General features: G+C 44.6%; 1 protein-coding gene across 4 annotated transcripts in view; it reads left to right on the plus strand.

Annotated features, from left to right (window-relative positions):
• Positions 1 to 17,238, plus strand: part of LOC144101652 (uncharacterized) — a 40,157-nt gene extending 22,919 nt beyond the window's left edge. For 2 of the 4 annotated variants that reach the window (XM_077634790.1, XM_077634789.1), the window contains 5 exons: positions 2,189 to 2,541; positions 8,966 to 9,013; positions 9,105 to 9,140; positions 14,410 to 14,566; positions 15,662 to 17,236. In XM_077634790.1, coding sequence (XP_077490916.1) covers positions 2,189 to 2,541; positions 8,966 to 9,013; positions 9,105 to 9,140; positions 14,410 to 14,566; positions 15,662 to 15,681 — 614 coding nt within the window. In that variant the 3' untranslated portion in view covers positions 15,682 to 17,236. Of the gene's footprint in view, positions 1 to 2,188; positions 2,542 to 8,965; positions 9,014 to 9,104; positions 9,141 to 14,409; positions 14,567 to 15,661 lie in introns of all 4 variants that reach the window. The other 2 variants (XM_077634788.1, XM_077634787.1) reach the window with 2 other exon arrangements.
• The last annotated feature ends 1,823 nt before the right edge of the window (positions 17,239 to 19,061 follow it).

Below are 19,061 nucleotides of genomic sequence, written 5' to 3' on the forward strand. Positions count from 1 at the left end.
ATAGGCGTCACCCTAATAGGCTGAAAGCTTTTATTGGGTTATGAGTTTTGATTATGATTTCTTAAATGAATTCAATTGGTCTTTATTGCGTGCTTCCGTATCACTATAGATTATCTTTTCACGATGTGTGCATTTGCTATTAATATTTTTGTACATGTTCTCTCAACTTTGATGATTGTGTAGCTTTTATTTTTTAATAGCCAGCGTTGACTGCTATTTTTTGCTATGGCCCCTATGCCTCGTAAAGTTGCTGAAAGCAACTTTTAGCCCAAGGGACCTTCAGAGCTGTGTCTGTAACCGCTCTGAAAGTAAACGAATGGAATTGAAATTGAAATGCCGAAATGAACTTGCCACTCCAGACACCCCCCCCCCTTTTTTTTTGGCAGCTAATGGGGAGCAGCTTTCGCTGATTGATGTGGTACGCCAGTAAGCTTAAATCTAAGAATTTTTTTAGTTTCGATCCCTGGCGCACCCGCCTGGCTATAACGCCGAAGGGTGTGGCCACAGCACCGAATCACCCAGCAGCGGATAGCATACACCACATTTACTACCGACGGTACCCACGTTTCTACACATAGCGGGAGGGTAGCTGCCTGAGGATCGAGCGATTTTGTTGCTAGAATTGACTGGAGGAAATGGATTTTTGCAGTACATTCCGCCAAATCTTAAAAGGGCGCGATTGGATCAAAATTCTAAAAAGTACACATCGTCTGCAGCTACGAAGAACTAAAGCAAGCGGCACATTCAGCAATGGTTCCGGTTTAATTCGCTGACTCCTCTGGGCAAACTACCTCTCCTCCCATGCTAGGCGTGTCGTTAACCCAGAGTAAGCGCGATTGCGCAACCAGAACCATTGCTTTGGCTCTTCGTAGATGTAGATGATGAACGTTACTCATAGTTTTGATTTAAGGAGGTAATTACTACACTGAAGCACAATATAAAAAATGGACCGCCAAATGCCAACACACACGTCAAATTACAGCTTGAATACTCGTCAGCGGTTTAGCCGAGAGAAGCCTTTTAGAAGGTGCAGTTAGGGGTACAAAATCCACGCCAGTTGTTGTTGTTGTTAACCTATCAAAAGATGGCACATACCCACACTGGGGGATCGGCCAAGAATCGGGTGGCTATTCAACTGAACTCAGTTAACAAAAAGGAAAAGCACGTGGGAGCATAACACCGGTGAATTTTTCGTCATGAACAGAAAAGGGATGAGTGTTCTGATTTTAAAATTTTAAGAATAATAATAAAGAGAGTGATTAAATATTAATGATTTAGTCAAAATGTAATATATGCGGAATATATGTAATATAGCACATATATGCGGAAAGCAGACGACTAGTTTTCTTTTAGGGGAATGGTGTAGTACCGCGAGAAATGGAATGTAACAGGATACGGAGCAGTCGGGTTGAAATGAGCCGTAGAAATCTGGCCGCAGAGGGTGACTCCAGCTTACGGGCTTACTCTAGATGGATAAGAGGCTGCTTTTTGCCTGGACACTCAACTTTTTGTTACAATGATGATTGTTATTATTATGATAAAAATAACTTGTCGATTACACCCAAATTTCAAAATTTACATTTGCTCGAGCAGTCTTAAAACTGGCCATGATTGTTTGCCTGCTGTACTAGCTCGATGGAAAGAAACGCGAACAATCCGGCAGCCAACCCGCCCCGCTGTTGGAATTCCTTTTCATCGCGCTTTTACCTGGGCGGTATGAAAAGGACGTTAGAGTCATCCTAGAATATATCATGGACGAGTCTAGGGTTTTTTTGCTATCACCGAAGTAAAAGCGCGGTAAAAAGAAATTGAAACAGCGGAGCGTGTTGGCGCCGGGTTGTTCGCGTTTCTTTCCATCGAGGTAGTACCTGTGGGATTGCACTAGTTACGAGTCTTCACACAAAGAGCCCGCAATTATGAGTCTATACAGTCCTTTGCTTACAACGACTCTCCCAGGGACATTCAAATAGCGGCAGTCATTGCTGCTGCCAACGTTCCGTTTTCTGATCGCCTTCACTTTTCCTTATTATCCGTCCCCTCTCTTCTACGCATCTTCTCTTCCTTCATGCCTGCCTTCTCGCCTCATGTTCTATTCTTCTAGCTCAGCAGATGCTTGCCAATAGACAAAGCCTTTCTTGCTGTCTGCATTATACAAGCAGTTAATATCTCATGTCTCGCTTCTTTTCAGTTAATGTGTGGAGCCTTCTCAGCGGGTTTTTGACGGCATGGACTCCTTCCGTCGGGAACCCAATCTCTTCCTTGTTGGATGTTGTTGGCGGAGTACTGGGCGGCGTGGGAAATGCACTGCTCGGGCGATCTAGTCTAGTTTCCTTTCTGGAAGAAGGTCGTGGTCTACTTGGTGGCTTGCTTGACCCCATCTTCGGTGGCAGCGGCAGCTCGTCGGACAGCTCAAGCGGAAAAGGCACTGACACCAGCGGCCAACTGCCCTTGGGACAGTGCTCGAAGCCTAACCAGTGCAGCGCGATTGTTTGCGGCAGCCCCGCGGAAATACTGTTTCCAAGCAAGCTGAACCTTGCAAAGGTTTGATTTCATCCGTCATGATCAATTTACATCATCATCATCATCAGCCTGAGTACGCCCACTGCAAGTCAAAGGCCTCTCCCATATTTCTCCGACTTCCACAAGGCACATTACCTTAATTTTCACCCGTGGACCGATAGACATGTTACTATGGTGCCAAACCGCGCGCAATGTGGCTTTCGTCCAATGCCACCGCGTATTGGTGAATTCTAAGAAATCCACGCCACGGTGCGGTAGCAATGTGAACTAGTCTTAGAAAGATCGGAACGCTGAACAGCGTCGTGTGGTCAGTGCCGTGACAAGCTCGTCGGCATATTTGTACATTGGCGTCAGAGTTTTGATGCGAAAATATATTTTTGGCACGCTGTTAGAGACACGTTTGCAAGGTAACGAGATACAAGAGACGCTGAGCGTCACTGCATGAGTTTTCTGATGCCAATAACAGCTAACATGGCAACAGGATGTTCCCACGCTGTAGTCGAGCGCTTGCTGGGTCATGACAGCTCATTTAGTATCAGGCATCGAGCCATTACTTTTTAGAGAGACGATTTGCCTGGGAAACAGCGCTGATCGAATGGAGCTGAAGGCGACACATGACTTTTGGGAACATTTCAAGCCTGAAGGGTTCTGAGCACCACTCTTGCTCTCATTGCGGGCTTTTTTTTTGTTAAGGCATGAGACTGTTAAGGCACGGACAGCAGGCGCAGTGCGATAAAAAAACATTTCATTACAATGTGACTCGTTTTGCACTAATAGCCGCATACCTTCGCCGTCCTTCGAATCAGTCGACAGACGGACAGATGGGAATCATAGAACACAATCTGACAAGACGGAATTATCGCAGCGCCGTTAAATTCATTGCATGCTTTTTACCCACTGCTCACGAACAAACTGTGAGCTGAAGACGCGGTTAAATACTACGAGAAGACAGTGTGCGGAAACAGTGACATTATTGCTTTCATTTATATATATGCTCACACTTAAAGTAGTGCACTGTTAGCAAAATTTGTGTGCAACGAACAGCGGAAAAAGAGTGCAGCTATGGAAGTTGTAACTCAGGTTAGATTGGCAGGCGAGCATTCCTAGCTTGTTTTCTGCAGAGCACAGCGACAGATTTATTATCATGCCCACCAGTTCTGAACAAAAGCATTTTTGAGCGGTAAGCCGTTTACAAATGTAATTTTTTGTATTATGAAAGATTTCACTTTAACAATCAATATATCCGCAGATCACCCGACGGCAGTCCTGTTTTTTTTTCTATTAATGCTTTTGCTATCGTCAAAAGCGTTCCCCATTGGTCTTGATGGCGGTCTTAAGTGTTCGATGCGATCGCTGGAAATACTTTAAAAGAAAGATTTTGCTACATATTAGAAGAATGGACAATTTCCTTAAATATTTTCATGACAGTCTTACAATTTTCTAGTTTTCAAAATTTTTGGCCGAGAATGTTGGACATGTGCTACGTCTTGATTACGTCTCATACTGGTTGTGTGTTTCGCTGGTTCAGCAAAAGTGGTCGTCGTCGGTGTCATGAATTTTAAAATTCTCTCCAAAGCCATAGTAATTGTACCTAGTCACTGTACATAATAGTCGTACTTAAACGCCATGGAGAGACTTTCTTTGTCTCTGCTTTATTTATTTCGGCCCCTGAAGAAAAGAGGCTGTCTGCCTCGGACGACATAAATACATTCGACACACACGCGCGAATTTAAAGTGAAACTGGAAAACAAGAGCTGTTCTGCTCACACTCAGCTCGGAAGCAGTCCTTCGCAACTTCTTCATCGGATTGCTTCGGGCATTCCTTCTAGGTAGAGAAAATCGCTAATATGTATTTTTTTATTATTTTATGTTCTGTATCCATGTGTTAGCTTTCTTTTTTGAACTAGTGCCATATTGCTTTTAAATGTTGACGCTATTAGGTTACACGTGACGCACGATGCGACGAGCACAGCAGCTGCTGATGGCATCTGTTGTTGTCGTCACTTAAAAATCCACGCTACGCTCAATGTAAGACGTGGTCATCTTCCACTGCTGTCTTCGAATGGCCCTATCCTGCGTTCGCTGCGGCTACGTTAGCCCCAAAAGTAATTATTCTGAGTCCTCCACATGATTCTTCCGCTCCAGGCTACTTTTCACTTCCCTCTTTTTCGAACCGACCACTCATGTTCCAAATTCCTGGACGTAAATTTTGAATATTGAAAAAAACTTAAGGTACAGTAATAGCCATATTGAAGGTAGTTGTCCGTTCTTCTGGCATGCATAAAAACTTTCTTTTCTAGTGTTTCAATCACTCGCATCGAGCAGTTACGATTGCCATAAAAAACCAATGAAGAGCGCTTTTGACGATGGCAAAAACCTTGGTAGCAAAAAATGAAAGCCTGCCGCCGGGAGATCTGCGGATATATGAATATATTGATTGTTTCAGTGAAATCTTACAATATACGAAAAAAACGCGCCCATTAACCCTTCACCGTTCAAAAATGCTTTTGTTAAAAATAGTTGCGTTCGATAATGCTATCCTCAGTTTTACATCTGCTGTCCAAGCTCAGTTTTCATAAGCCACTCCTTGACTGCAAAAAAAAAAAAGCCCCTACATGAGTCGTACTTAGTTCATTTAGGGGAGAAATGAAAAATCGTTTTTCGGCGAGAGCCATTAACGGGAGCTCGACCTTTGTGATCGCGTAATTGAAGATTCAACTAGTAGTTCCACTATTACTTGTTATTCCATATCATGGCTCAGCTCGGCATGACATGGCACCCAAGCGGACCGGGCCAAAGCCAATGGAAGCCAACCCAAGAGCTAGCCCAAAGCATGAGGGAGAGAACAAGAGCAGGACGTAGAAAAACACGAGAGGGAGGAGAGAAGGAGTTACACCGCCATGGAGAAAGAAATGGGCATGATGGCATCCGCAGAATGCTTAAACTAAGCCGTAGCCTATCGTAGCGTCAATTTTTTTTTTTTCAGAATAAAATCCACGCCACAGTCTTAAAAGCGGTTGCTCCGGCTCCTGGACATCGCTCAATCATTTCCAGCAGATAATAGAGTATGTAATCACCGATCGACAGTTCCAAGCAGGAATGACTTTACTGTAATCCAACTAATTGTACGTGCAGTAATCAGCGTTATACTACAATTCAGTTACATATCTAGTAAAAAGAACTACATGTATGACTTTGGAGTGAGCAGGAAAGTAGAGGAGTTTAACATCTAGCCCGGGAATTGATATTCCTCTTCAGCTGAGAAGGGCGACTTCAGTGTAATGGTTATGAACGACAATTACGGAAATAAAATCAGGATTCGCGGAAGAAGTAAGGGATAGGGTAGTCAGGCAGGCAGGAGACCGGCAAAGATCTTTCAGAAGACGCTGTATATGGTTTAGAAACGCAAAAGTTTGAAAGTTTCTAACTAAAAGACACAGTGGAGATGGCGGAATTGTCAAAGCTAGTCATCAAGAGAAAGTTAATCCGCAAAAAGAGGCATAGCGTGCAGAGGGTCATGAATGCTCTAAGAACGATGTCAGGCAGAAGGCTGTACAGAAGAAGATAAGCATAGGTAGACGAATCAGATGTATGCAGAATGAAACAAGAAAGGCAATGTTATTAAAATATCAATAATTTTAATGGTTCCAGGTCTTCAAACAGATTTGTGCAGTCGCCGAAATATTAATGACGCTCACCACAGTGGCTGCTGCAAGCTGAATTCTAGAACCGGGCGGCAGCGAAAGAGGAAGTGAAAAATTCTTAAAAGCAATAGAATTGGGAAACGCCGGAATGAGGATCAAGTGCCGGCCGCCCCGTTTAAGGACGGCGGGAACATTGAGTTACAAAGCTTCCCATGCCGCATACGCAGTGCCTCACAAGCAGGTGCGTACTGTTAGATAGGAAGAACGCTAAGATTATCTTACTGCATAAGAAAAGGGATGTAGAACTCTTGGAGAACACGAGACTGATCAGCTCACTGGCCGTTGCTTAAAATATGTTTTCTAAGGCAAAGCTAATAAGATTAAAGGAACCTTACACGCTAGCCAACCAAACGACCAGGTTGACTTTTCAACGGAGTGCCGCGCAGTGGATCATATTCAGATCGTGACGAAGAAGAGCGCAGGATATACAAAGACCCTTACTGATAGCCGTCGCAGATTACCAGAAAGTATTTCATTGAGTTGGAGCTTAAGCAGTGAAGCAGCTTTTAAGTACCCAGGGTGTAGAAGAGGTATATGCAAATATGCTGAAAAATGTTTTACTGGCCGCACAGCCATAAGAGTCCCTCACAGTCAGACTAAGGAAAAGCCAATAAAAAAAAACTGTCGGGCCGGGAGAAATATATCTCCACTACTATTTACCGCGTCTTACGCGAGTTATTCATACAGCTGAATTGGGAAGAGCTCAGGGTAAAGGTTATTAGAGCATATCTTAGTTATGTCCAATCTGGGGATGAAATTGTGCTAATAAGTAATTCAGTGAACGGACTAGAGATCAATGAGGACTGAAACAGGTAACATTGCACGATGGCTGTAAAATGTAGTACGAAGAAAACTAACGTAATGTTCAACAACTTTTAAATGAAACGACAGTTTACAACAGGCAGCAGTCTTCCCAGCGCATGAAACTTACCTCAGATCCAGACGACAAGAGTAAAAAACCTAGAAGAAGAGAAGGGTTGAGTCCATTTGTTAGGTCTTTTCAGATCATGGGTAGCAATTGACAGGTATCGTCCAGGGACAAAGTATATAAACGTTTCCTCTTGTGATTACTCACGTATGTAGCAAATTTAAGGCTTTCAGTCGATGTCCTCTAGCAGGGCAGCGCACAGAGCAAGGAGGATGGGTGTAAGATTAAGAGGCAGGAAGAGAACCGTGCGGGCCAGAGAAGAAACGCTAATAACACTGGCTTTGGCTTCAAGGAAAGGAAATGGTGCACTAACTGTCTCACATATCTCGGTGGACACCCGAACCGCGCCGTTAGGGAAGGCATAAACGAGGGAGTGAAAGAAAAAAAGGAAGGAAGAGGTGTCGTACTGGAGGTCTCAGGAATAATTTTGACCCCATGGTGATCTTTAACGTACACAAACATAAATCATACAGCACATGGGCGCCTTTTGCATTTCGCCTCCATCGAGACGCGGCCGCCGCGGTCCGTTTCCTACCGTGGTACTCCGGCTCAGTAGACGAGCGCCTTAAGCACCGAGCTACCACGGCGGGTTAAGTAATTACATTGAAGTGAAATACACAAGAAGAAATGGACATGAACACGGCATGCATTGAACAGGCAAGACAATTCATAGTCCTGAATAGTAACGGAATTATGCCAGGGGTGTCAAAGCGTCAGGCGGACGCTTGAAACGAGGTTTGCGGAAGCAAGAGGAACGCAGCTGTCGTAGGACAGCTTGACTTGGAGGTCGGTAGGAGATGCCTTTGTCCTACAGTTTACGCGTTAGGCTCACGATTATGATGACACAGGAGTGTGCCTATTAAAATGATTTGTGCCGCTTCAATGATTTTTGAGAACCGCAGAGTGGATTCCTTCTTCGAGTGACACGAATCTGAATTCACATCTGGTTCCGTAGCAGTTTCTGGTTAATGAATTTTGCACAGTCACCATCAAAATTAAAGAATTGATTTCGGTTTAACCATAACTAATCAGTGAAAGCTTCTGAGGTTTCCTGCGAAGAACACTGGTGAGGTCCCGGACAGCGATACGCAAACAATAAATATTACTAAACAACATTTTTTTCCTTCACCTTTCGTCATTCAAACAGGTTTACTGCTTCTCCGCTCTGATTGCGGCTTGTCCCTGAATGGAACGGATAAAAAAATAGGGCGGTGGGAGAGAAAGAATCAGTATTTTATACTGGCTCACGTGAACGACTGTTGTATGTAGTTCAGATAACGGAAACAGCTCGAACAGAGGCGTCTGTACAAAACAACTTCACAGGAATGCGTCCCTTGGGCTGCCGGAAGGTCTGGTGGTTATCTGTTACAAAATCTTGTAATCGCGGTCCCCACTTAATTGGTATTATGCTACAACTACATGCCATTTTTAATGGCATCTGCCTTTGTCGATTCCATAAATAACTCAACTGCCTCTATAGCCGCAATTTCATAATGTGTGCTGGAGACGGGACAATTCGACTACCGTCAAACGGACGAGATTTGTTACGCAAACCCAGGCCTTTTGCACTTGACCTTTGAATATGCTAAGAGCACCCAAAGGGTCATGCGTTGCAGCCATGTGGCAGTATGGGTCACGCATAGTGTGAAGATGGTCCAGTTGGTTCATTACATAAACTGCTATCTCGGGCAAACGAATTGAATGAAGAAGCAGATCACATTAAGTGGCAGCAATGCAGGCATGTCAAGCTCGAATTAATGGCGCTGATAATTGTATCATACATAAAATGAATGGCATACTATCTTTTTTGCAGTGTCTGCCAAAGAGAACCACCAAGTGCGATGGGACTAGCAAGAATCAGGTGAGCAAAGCTTGACTAAGGTTACTCTTTTTGGACCATTCGTTGTGTTCCTTGGGCATTATCGCATGCATATTTTTGGTTTTTCGTACAGATGCTTGTTCTTCAAGAGCTCTTCCAGACTATCGCGGTAAGTGAGCGTTACTTCGAGAGTCCGTTATGTGATGACCAAATGCAGCATTAGTAAGTCGAAAACTGTTAGTGGCTAATTGTCCCCATTTTTTTTCTCCTAAAAATTAACCTCCAGAATGGCTGCAGCGCGCTGAAGTAGAAAAGAAAACAATGGAACATGAGATAAGTCCAAAAATAAGAGCTGAATGTGAGGAATTACGCGACGTCACAAGTAATAAATCTTGTAAGGCGTGCTGTATACTGCTTTTAATGGGTTAAGCATCTTAACGCTTTAGCATCTTAAATGATTTTAAAGGATCTCAAAGCATCTTAAAGGGAGGGAAGAGAGTGGGCGAATGCAAGGTTTTCTCTGCAGGACGCTTGCCTATGGGCCCAGCATAGTTTAGTTTCATTGGCACCCTGCTAGGTACAACTGAACGCAGTTTTCACAACCGCTACGTGCTCCGTTTGCTTATGCGCGCTGCTGTAATTTCCTGAGTAACCATTTGTCTTCGCCAAAGACCAGGACTCGTCATCCGCACGAGTGTATTCATGTGCATCCCAATGATCCCTTCTTGAACTACCATTATCATTGTTGTACATGTACGAGACGCCTATGGATATGTATTTATATGTACCCCACTTGCACCGAGTAGCACTGGATAAAAGTGCATTGCAAAAGGCACGTAAATAAGATTTTGGCTTGAGTAAGGGTACAATAGACGCGCTGCAAGACAGACAAAAAAGCACAAAACTTTTTGCATGTTTCTTGCAAAGATATACAAGATAAGTTAGTAGGGACTGAACCAAACAGTGGAACCATTAGACATGCTTTAATAATAATCCTTAAAAATAAATAATAAAGCATGTGGGCGATGCTCAAAAATATTTGTACGCACTAACACCAGCACATATGCATACTGAAATGGTTTTTAAGCTATTCGGACCCGTACAAAGCAGCATTCGTGTCTATAAGATCATTCCAAAAGCTACTGCTCAAGGTAAATGCGGACTAATTGTGCGTTCATTCAGGGGTTATTATATATATATATATATATATATATATATATATATATATATATATATATATATATATATATATATATATATATATATATATATATATATATATATATATATATATATATATATATATATATATATGCGGTTGAAGCGGTAAGGATTAGGTAAGCGACGTGAAGTCCTCAGAAATGCAAAAAGTGACAAAGGTACGCACGTACCCTTCTGTACGAGTAGCATCCTTACCGAGCTTATGAGCGTTAATGCAATGAAAAGAGAAAAAAAAAACTGTGCTTGTCACATACAACTATCGAGTAGTCAGTGAATGCTGAGACTTTGGAACCTCTTACATCTCTGAAGAGTGTACGATCATGAACATGGTTCAAATACAGAGAGAGGAGTGGATTGGAACTAAGAATTTTGAGCAACAGAAGGTGATTATAGTATTTAAGTGAGGTTACACTCGTATATTAGTTATGACTCCTTGAATTGTAGCGGGCAGCTATTCTTTGGATGGACTCGAGCATTGAGAATATGGCAGTAAACATGCCTAACGTAACTGCATGCTCTTTACCCGCGACGAAGAAACGTGCTGGCACTGTTTTGTAAATCATCATCATCAGCCTGACTACCCCCAATGAGGTACAAAGACTTCTCCCGTATCTCTCCAGATAACTCTATCATGTGCCACCCGTGGCCACCCTATCCCCACAAACTTCCTAATCTCTTACGGCCACCTCATTTTCTGCCGCCCCCTACTACGCTACGTCCTCTTGGAATTCATTCCGTTATCTTAAACGACCACCATTATCCGATAGTCGTTATGCTTAACGACTGCTGCCTCAGCAGGAACAGACCGAACACGAAAGGAAACACTGTGATTAACGTAGAGAGAACGAGTCATGGTACCAAGCCCGCATTTTAAAGCAAATATTTTATTGTGCCCAAATAAGTAAACAATGCAGGAGTATAAAATGCTAAATAGAGCAGAGATAAAAATTGTGAAATTGAGATTGTTCAGATTGAATACTGGGTTTAAAGCAATCGTTTTGATCAAAGAAAACAGGAAATCAACAGCTATGCCAACTTGAACAGGACAAAAAAAATTGAAAGAATATACTGGGTTTCAGATTATGTGTTGTGCTTCCAGCCATTTTTTTTAGCTTTTCTCGATGCTACCAACCACTGCTAAGGTCACGCAAGCTGTTCAGCTTCAGTACCTGAATTCATCAGCAATAAATCAATTAACCAATAATTTTTATCGCGTGTCTACTACAGGGCGGAGCTACGACACAGCAGTGTGTGCGATGTATTAGCGTCTTAAGAGCTGGATGCATATTGCGAACCATTCGCGCCGCAGTTAGCATGCATCCCAATAGCACCCTTGCCTGGAATGTGCCTTTTTCCACTGCTTTGTGAATACGAAAACGTTTCAAATGCGTGGATATTAATTAAGTTCTGGCATCTGAGCTGCATTTTTTTAAAAAAAATTTTGTTTACGGATACTTAACTAAAACGAATATATTCCAAATTCTCTATTTTTTTATTAGCGCATCATCGTTTCATATAGCCCCAACCAGCCGCAACGAGCTAGCACTCTCGGAGCACTAGTATCTGAATGTTACATTACAACTAAGTTGGTTATGGATACCGCCAATAGCGAATAGCATTCCCAAGATGTTTTCCGGCTCGAGGATTGTGTCCGGCAGATTTTCGTTGGTCTTGCAGAATCAACTGAACTTTTAAGTGGCACGAGAACGAGGATGAAATCACTTGATTTAAATACGAATTAACTGTCTGTGATGAGGCTATCAGGGTCCTGGCCGATCAGGGATGGCCAGTGTTCCCAGCGATCCGAACAAGCCAATAGCTGTATGTTGAGCGTGTTGAATGGGAGATAAAAGGACATAGAAGTTCTAGACGAAACTGAAAGGGACAAAATTCGGCTTTCGGACATGCGCAGTTCGGGAAAGAGAGAGAGAGAGAGAGAAAACTTTTATCAAATTGAAAAATTTGATGTTGATGGGTGGTCGGTGTCCCTAGTCCGGGGCTCTGTTGGTGGCAGCTAACTTGCAGACTAGCTGGATGATTTTGGCTTGCTGGTGAGGGTTGTCTCTTTGTCATGGCCCCCTCCTACCGCTTGTGTGTCGGGTGCGGCAGTTTGTTTTAACATTGCGTCTTGTTCTGGTATGACCTGGCGTTCTCAAATGGTAAGACTAAGAAATGTGTTAGTTTGTATTCTCTTCCAGTGTATGGCGTTCGCGCGGGACAGTTTGTGTGGTGGTGAGAAATATCTTTTTTCGTGACCCGCCGCGGTGGTTCAGTGGTTAGGGCGCTCGACTACTGATCCGGAGTTCCCGGGTTCGAACCCGACCGCGGCGGCTGCGTTTTTGTGGAGGAAAAACGCTAAGGCGCCCGTGTGCTGTGCGATGTCAGTGCACGTTAAAGATCCCCAGGTGGTCGAAATTACTCCGGAGCCCTCCACTACGGCACCTCTTCTCTCCTTTCTTCTTTCAGTCCCTCCTTTATCCTTTCCCTTACGGCGCGGTTCAGGTGTCCAACGATATATGAGACATATACTGCGCCATTTCCTTTCCCCCCAAAACCAATTATTATTATTATTATTAGCCTAACGTGTTTTAGCCTGACACCTTACGATCCCAGGAAGAGAGAAGGGGAGGGATAGGGATTCACCCGGTTTGTCGTGGCTCGGACTGGATAAATCGCTGCCTCGTTTCTATTTTAGCTTTCGTATTCAGATGTGCGTGCTATTCTGTGTGAGTGGTAGAGTAAATTCAATAGTGTGCTAGGCCTTTCGTGGGCTTTTCCAGCAAGGTAATCCCTTCAGGCTTCATATGATGGGATTCTGAAGAGGTGCAGTCTAGGAAGAGTTACGAATGCAAGGCAAAAAGGGGCCTTAAGTATTTTACGACATCATGCAGATACTTGTGTACTGATTGTTAGATATCCCTTCGTTGATGGGAGCGTTAAAAGATTGCAGGTGGTTTAGCATTGCTAAGCTGGGAATGTCGTGCTGTAGCAGTAGTTATGGTGGGCACTTCCAAGTCTTAAAGTGCCAACGGCATTTTACCTAAAGTCATTCGGCCTAAAGCTTTTAGCCGAAAGGCATTTACCATAAGGGCTTTTACCATAAGGCCTTCACCCTAAAGGCTATTGACCTAAAGATCTTTTCCCTGAAGGCATTTTCCTTGTAGGCCTTCACATAGGTGAAGGCCTGCCGGGTGCGCACATCTGCAGCTTACCCACAACCTTTCGGGCGGGTGGGCCGCCTGACACAAAGCAAGCTTCAGGAACGTACGTATGCCTGAAATCGGAAAACGCGCGTAGTAGTGCTACCGCCCTAAAAACTGATACGCCCCTGGCTAAATTGAAGAACAATACTTTCAACCTGGAGGCGGGAATGGAGCTTTCGATCGTGGGACGCGGCAAGGATGGCGGCGTTCTTTGCTATGGAGAAAATCTCATGCAGCCAGTTTTTAAAGCGAAAGGTATGCTATGCTAGTCCGAACCAAAGTTTCTGTGCGTGTTGTCGGTGGCTACCAACGGCGTCCTTAGCAACCGGATCTGCTTCGCTGCTGCTTAGCTCCGCTGGATAGCTAGACTCAGATGGTATATAGGCGTGTACTATAGTTAGTGTGGTTAACGATGCTGACATCACAGTAATGAGCGTAATTAGTAGCAAATGTAAGAATGTTGACACGTAACACAGCATTGGAACGAGAAGTTTAGGCTAATTAAGGGACACTAATTAGACATATGAATTCCCTATTCTAATGATCATAATTTATATGTATGTTGCTATAGCAACAGATAACTAGAAGTGCTAAAGCCATGACGTGATCTTCAGCTCGACCTTGAAGAGAAATCAGTGAATTTTAAGAACAACGATTGAGTGGACGGATGACGTCGATACGGTATAACGCAATGTCAGTCACGAGACTTAGCATGACGTCAAGTGGGGCGTTGAAAAGGAGCCTACCGAGGTTGCTCTTGCCGCAGACGGCGGGGACATTTACGGGAATGAAGACGCTGTCGCTTCGACAAGCTCCGGTGCGTGCAGTTTTCCGGACCGCACCCATCGTTAGAGACGCCAAGCCGCGTCTAGTTCCCCATACACTAGAGCTTTCGCGTTCTATCCAGGTTCAACAGTGGCTAAACCCCAGCTAATGTTTGAAACGTAATTTATGAGTTCTAGAGAGTTGTCTCCTTGCGCAAAGTAGAATTTTAATATTGTTTTCGTTTCGCAGTGCGTTTTCTCTCGAGTGCTCGCTACGAGCTCGTCGAACGACAAGAATGCCCTCTGCTGCGTCGTGCTGGTAGTACTGAAGTACATGCTGAGCGCCAGCTCACACGGCATCTTCAACCAAGTCCTTGACCTGCTGGGAGGTGCAATCAAGCAACAGTGTGAGTAGGAAGTTTCGGAAAGCAATTCTCGTGAAATTTCACACCTGTCAACACATGAAAACTCCTGTTTTGCATCACTCGCATAAAGCTGGCAAATATGAAAATGGAGAGAACATTGTGTGTAGACTTCACCTTAGGTTTGGTACAGTCTTAAGATCGTCATACAGAAAGCTATTTGAGGTTTGCATAAACCCGTAAGGGCTGTGAAAGCAACACAGTAACGTCTCCTGTGTTTCGCTCGAAAAAATAATTATACCTTAATATGGTTGCCTAAAGTGGAGTCATTTTAAATTATCCACTTAGGGCACATGATGAGGCTGTCGCAAACATTTGTCCGAAAGATTTCCACAAGCACCGTGTGAGAAAATGAGAGAGCAAATGAAGAGCATCCTGTCTTTTTGAATTCAGTATGCCGTTTTTTGCGTGCGATATGCATAATATCTACCATCAGAGACCACTGGAGGGAAATAATATGGCGATGCGGACAACAGTTACTTAAGAGAGATCTTCTGGTGACTGAAACGGTTTCACAGACTGCATGACGGTGACGAATTATCACTACGTCTGTCGAGACTAGTGTCGAAGACGTGTTCTCAGCAGCAGCTAATGCGTGTCGTGCTACGGTTATGTTGGGTCCATAAACATTACAAGTAACGCAAAGAAAACACGAATGCCATATTAGACTGACAGAGCTAGAGTGCACTCTAGAAATAAATGCAGGAAACTCTGAAGAAATCACGCTTATAATTGGCAACAGTGTAACAAGGAAACATTGCGCATAATAGTGACTAGCTTGTTTCATGCGAACGCGCCGGAGTACAGAACACAGCTGTCTTCTTTTAGCTGCGCCCAAGGCTGGCACGGCAAAATTTGTTCCTTTTTTTGCTGATGCGTAATCGTTCCTAGGATACTGCCAAACATGTGCACATAAAGCCTTCCATTCCAGCGCCACTAGGCAAAACTTGTTTGGACTTCCCAAGGATGTCTATGTTTGGACGTCCCAGGGATATGCGTTGGGCTTTGCCCGCTACTGTTTAGGGCAAACACAGACGACTGAGTCGCAAATAGCGCAGTGGTTTGCTTGTGATTTTACAGGTGGTTCTACAAGTTTCTGAAAGGAAGAGGCCGGACGACAACACATTTCTTCGAGACACCACTGGTGCTTCACCTTGCGCGTTTCTTGTATCCTCTGCATTAGATGGTCCATTAAAGACCTTCTCGGCGCACCTGGCCGCAATCAGCAAACGTTTCCAATTCTGAAGGGATGCTTTGATCGTCGGCTTGGCAAGAAATTCTTGAATGCACCTTGGGTGTACTCTCTGCTCAGTGCCAGCAGACGGAACCGTTACAGAGCAAATGCCCGTGCCGTTTTAATAGCTGAGATAGCGGTGTCTCGTTCTTACTTTGTTTGGCACGTTCCTCCAGACAAAATATAGTCCTCCGTCCGTGGTGTTAGTGAGATGTTGCGTGTAAAAAAGCATATCATGTTGGGAGACATATTCTAGTTCATTTAGCGCGAGAGAGAGACAGAAGTATTTTGATGCGGCAGCGTGCTTTAGCTACCTTACCCACTCGGTGCGCCGGTGCAGCGCCGATCTTGAGTCACTCGTCGCTTCAGACGCCGTCACACCTCTCTAAAACAACCACAACCCACAAGAAGAAGCTCGTTGAAGGAAAACGTCGCCGTGAAGCTGCCTAGCACCACCAATCCACAGTGAAGTAGGACACAACAGTGCTTACAGCAGATCCGGGAGGCCGGCTGACACAGCGTTGGGGCTGTAATACCCTTCTATGGCACCTCCCAGGACAGCGATAAGCCAATGTCATTAACGAAGATTTGAATGCGGGCGTTTTGAAGGTAGCAAACCAGTGGTTCCCTTAATACGTTAAGCAGGCCTTTAATATGGCACTCAACCCCACAGTGCAAACAATACGGCGTGGCAGTGTGATCTACTACGACTTCACTGGACATGTAGTCACCCTAAAGGAGCCTTGCAGTAGTGCTTAATGAAGTTGCGGTATGCGTTGGATGTGAAACTATGCGGCTTCACTAATGTCAGCCAACAAGAGTTTTTGAAAACTCATTTTTGGCAGAAACTGAGCTATCTGCAGTCAGAGTTTGAATTTCGGCGTCTTCGAGCTTTTCTCTATAGTGGTCACATTTTTGAATACGCAAAGGTAAGCGCTCCTCCAGTGGCCCCACCCAGCCCGCCCCACTACCAGGCTGCCAACACGCGCGGGACTTTACTGCGAGTCGGAGGTTACCTAAGCGCCGGCCCGACGCGGCTGACTTCCCTCAGCCACTGCGGCTTTGTGGTGTCTGAAACAGTCCTACAAATATCCACTTAACGTACATATATATATATACAGGCGTGACAAGTAGGAGGGCACAAGTTCTAAACATCGCCGAAAAGAGCTCGTCAACTGTCTGGCGCGGACCTGGGTTCTGTAATGTATGTAAAATCCGTTTATTTGGCGTACTTGTTCATCATACAACCGCCTAGATATTGATAGAGTTTATATGCAATGCTAACCAGGTGTTGCAGGGCCCCTCTAAACACTACCAAGTACGCCTTCAGTTTACAGGCAGTTGGCTTCAATACTCAGAACCAACCATGAAGACAAACAATATCGTGAGTATGGATGAATAAAGTTTACTCAAAATCAATAAATTGTTTAAGTGTACATATTTTGAGTTGCGTCTTAAGCATTATGATGAATGCTGTAGAAAATCATAGACGACCGTAGTAGTGGTTTCTGTTAACGTTTTTCATTTCTATACAACGTTTAGCCCATTTCCGAGGCTAATTAGTAGTATCGCCTTCTATCAAGTGTCACCAAGCGTGTTGCGGACGTGCTGGGCTATTGCTTGAGGAATGGTGATGCGGGGTTGCGTATGGGCAGTGAGCCCGTCATTGATGAAAGTGGGATGAAAGGTTGACTGTATATGAAAAAACGACACCGTACGAGCGACATTTTTTATTCCCGTATCAAATTCCAATATCTACACGAGATGACCATGCAAGTAGAGACTCCCTGAAAACGTTGCTGCTTTTATGCTTTTGTAATGCGCAGAGTGTTTTTCTTTGTCGTGCGTTTTCTGTAGCGCTCGAGCACAAGTTCGCAGTCTCCCTTGCACCCGTGCTCATGTTGCTCTCAGCAGGTGCTTGTAGTTTTGACGAGGCCCTCTTGGAGTCTAAAAGTGTTGGTGTGTCTAGTTGGCTTGTCTCGTGCATAAAATGTAAAATATCTGCAGTTTGGCGATATTAAAATCATGCGTGCATTCCTGCAGTGGGGCAATAAAGGCATACGACTGATTAGACCTCTAACTTTTTCGCGATGTGCATGCGCCATGTCCTGGTCGAAATGTCGCGAAAGATCACCGAAAGAGTAAACGAACCGCCAGTCCAATATTCCAGTGTACCACCACCACTACAGTCATCTTGTTCGACATCGTTGATTGGGCCATCATGTCTGGTACTTGTCTAGCGTAAGGATTCAGGCGTCAATATATGAAGGGGAGGGACCTGGCCTTTTTTCGGTTTCCATGGCTCTTACGGAACTTTATCCGACGCGAGGAGTGAATAAAAGCTTTTGTGTGACAGAACGATAGCGACCTTGGTTTGGGGGCCGTCGAGAGCTTGCAGAAAACAATTTGTGACAGGCGCGAATGAATTAGAAAGAATAGACGCGTGTGCACTGTGCGATGAAACTGTCCCACGAGCTAGGTCTGGCCCGAGAGACGGAATGAGACATGTGCTCGGAGCCTAGAAGTTCGCAGCACGCTGCTTTTGTGTACCAAAGAAACGCCCACCTGAGAGAAGCAGCGAGAAATCTAGACAGAGAGATAGGGCTTCCTGGAATGCTGCGGATCGGAAAGCGAGGCATGTATCTTTTTGCTCGAGTGGTCGTGGCGTCGAATACAAAGTCCTGCCATCTCCAATCCAGTAAAGGACAAAGAGAAGCTCCCCCTAGAAAACCCATTGCTTAGAGAGGCCTAGCAGAGCGCGATCAGCTTTCTTCGCGAAGCTAGTGCGCACGCACTGATTGGTCCCGGTATGGTTGGTTTGCGCACGGCTAGCCGGCACCTGGCACCGTCTGACGCCCTGGGGTTGACCTACGCACGCATAATGGCTCCCCACGGAAGCCAATCGCAGTAGGGGCTGCGGATCGCGCCATGCTAAAAATCTCTTCTGATATGGAGCAAAACCTTCAGTGTCACTTCTGTACCCAGACATCGTCCCGACATTAGAGAGACTTTTAAAACATGAGGACCCGAACGGTTTGGGGCCCCAAGGAAATAAAGGTCCCCAATGACACAGACGCGTGCACCGGTGGCTTTATGAATAGGGGTCCCCTCTACGCAGCAGAACGAGGCTTGGATACATCGGTTAGTGCGGCATTGCATTTAAGAGGAATGCCAAAAATTTAATACAGAAGTATAAAAACATATTTGAAATATCTGGTTGCTTTTTTGTAGCAATAAATTCGCGTA

Source organism: Amblyomma americanum, chromosome 8 (genome assembly GCF_052857255.1).
Source record: "Amblyomma americanum isolate KBUSLIRL-KWMA chromosome 8, ASM5285725v1, whole genome shotgun sequence".
In the NCBI taxonomy this organism is placed as follows: Eukaryota; Metazoa; Arthropoda; class Arachnida; order Ixodida; family Ixodidae; genus Amblyomma; species Amblyomma americanum.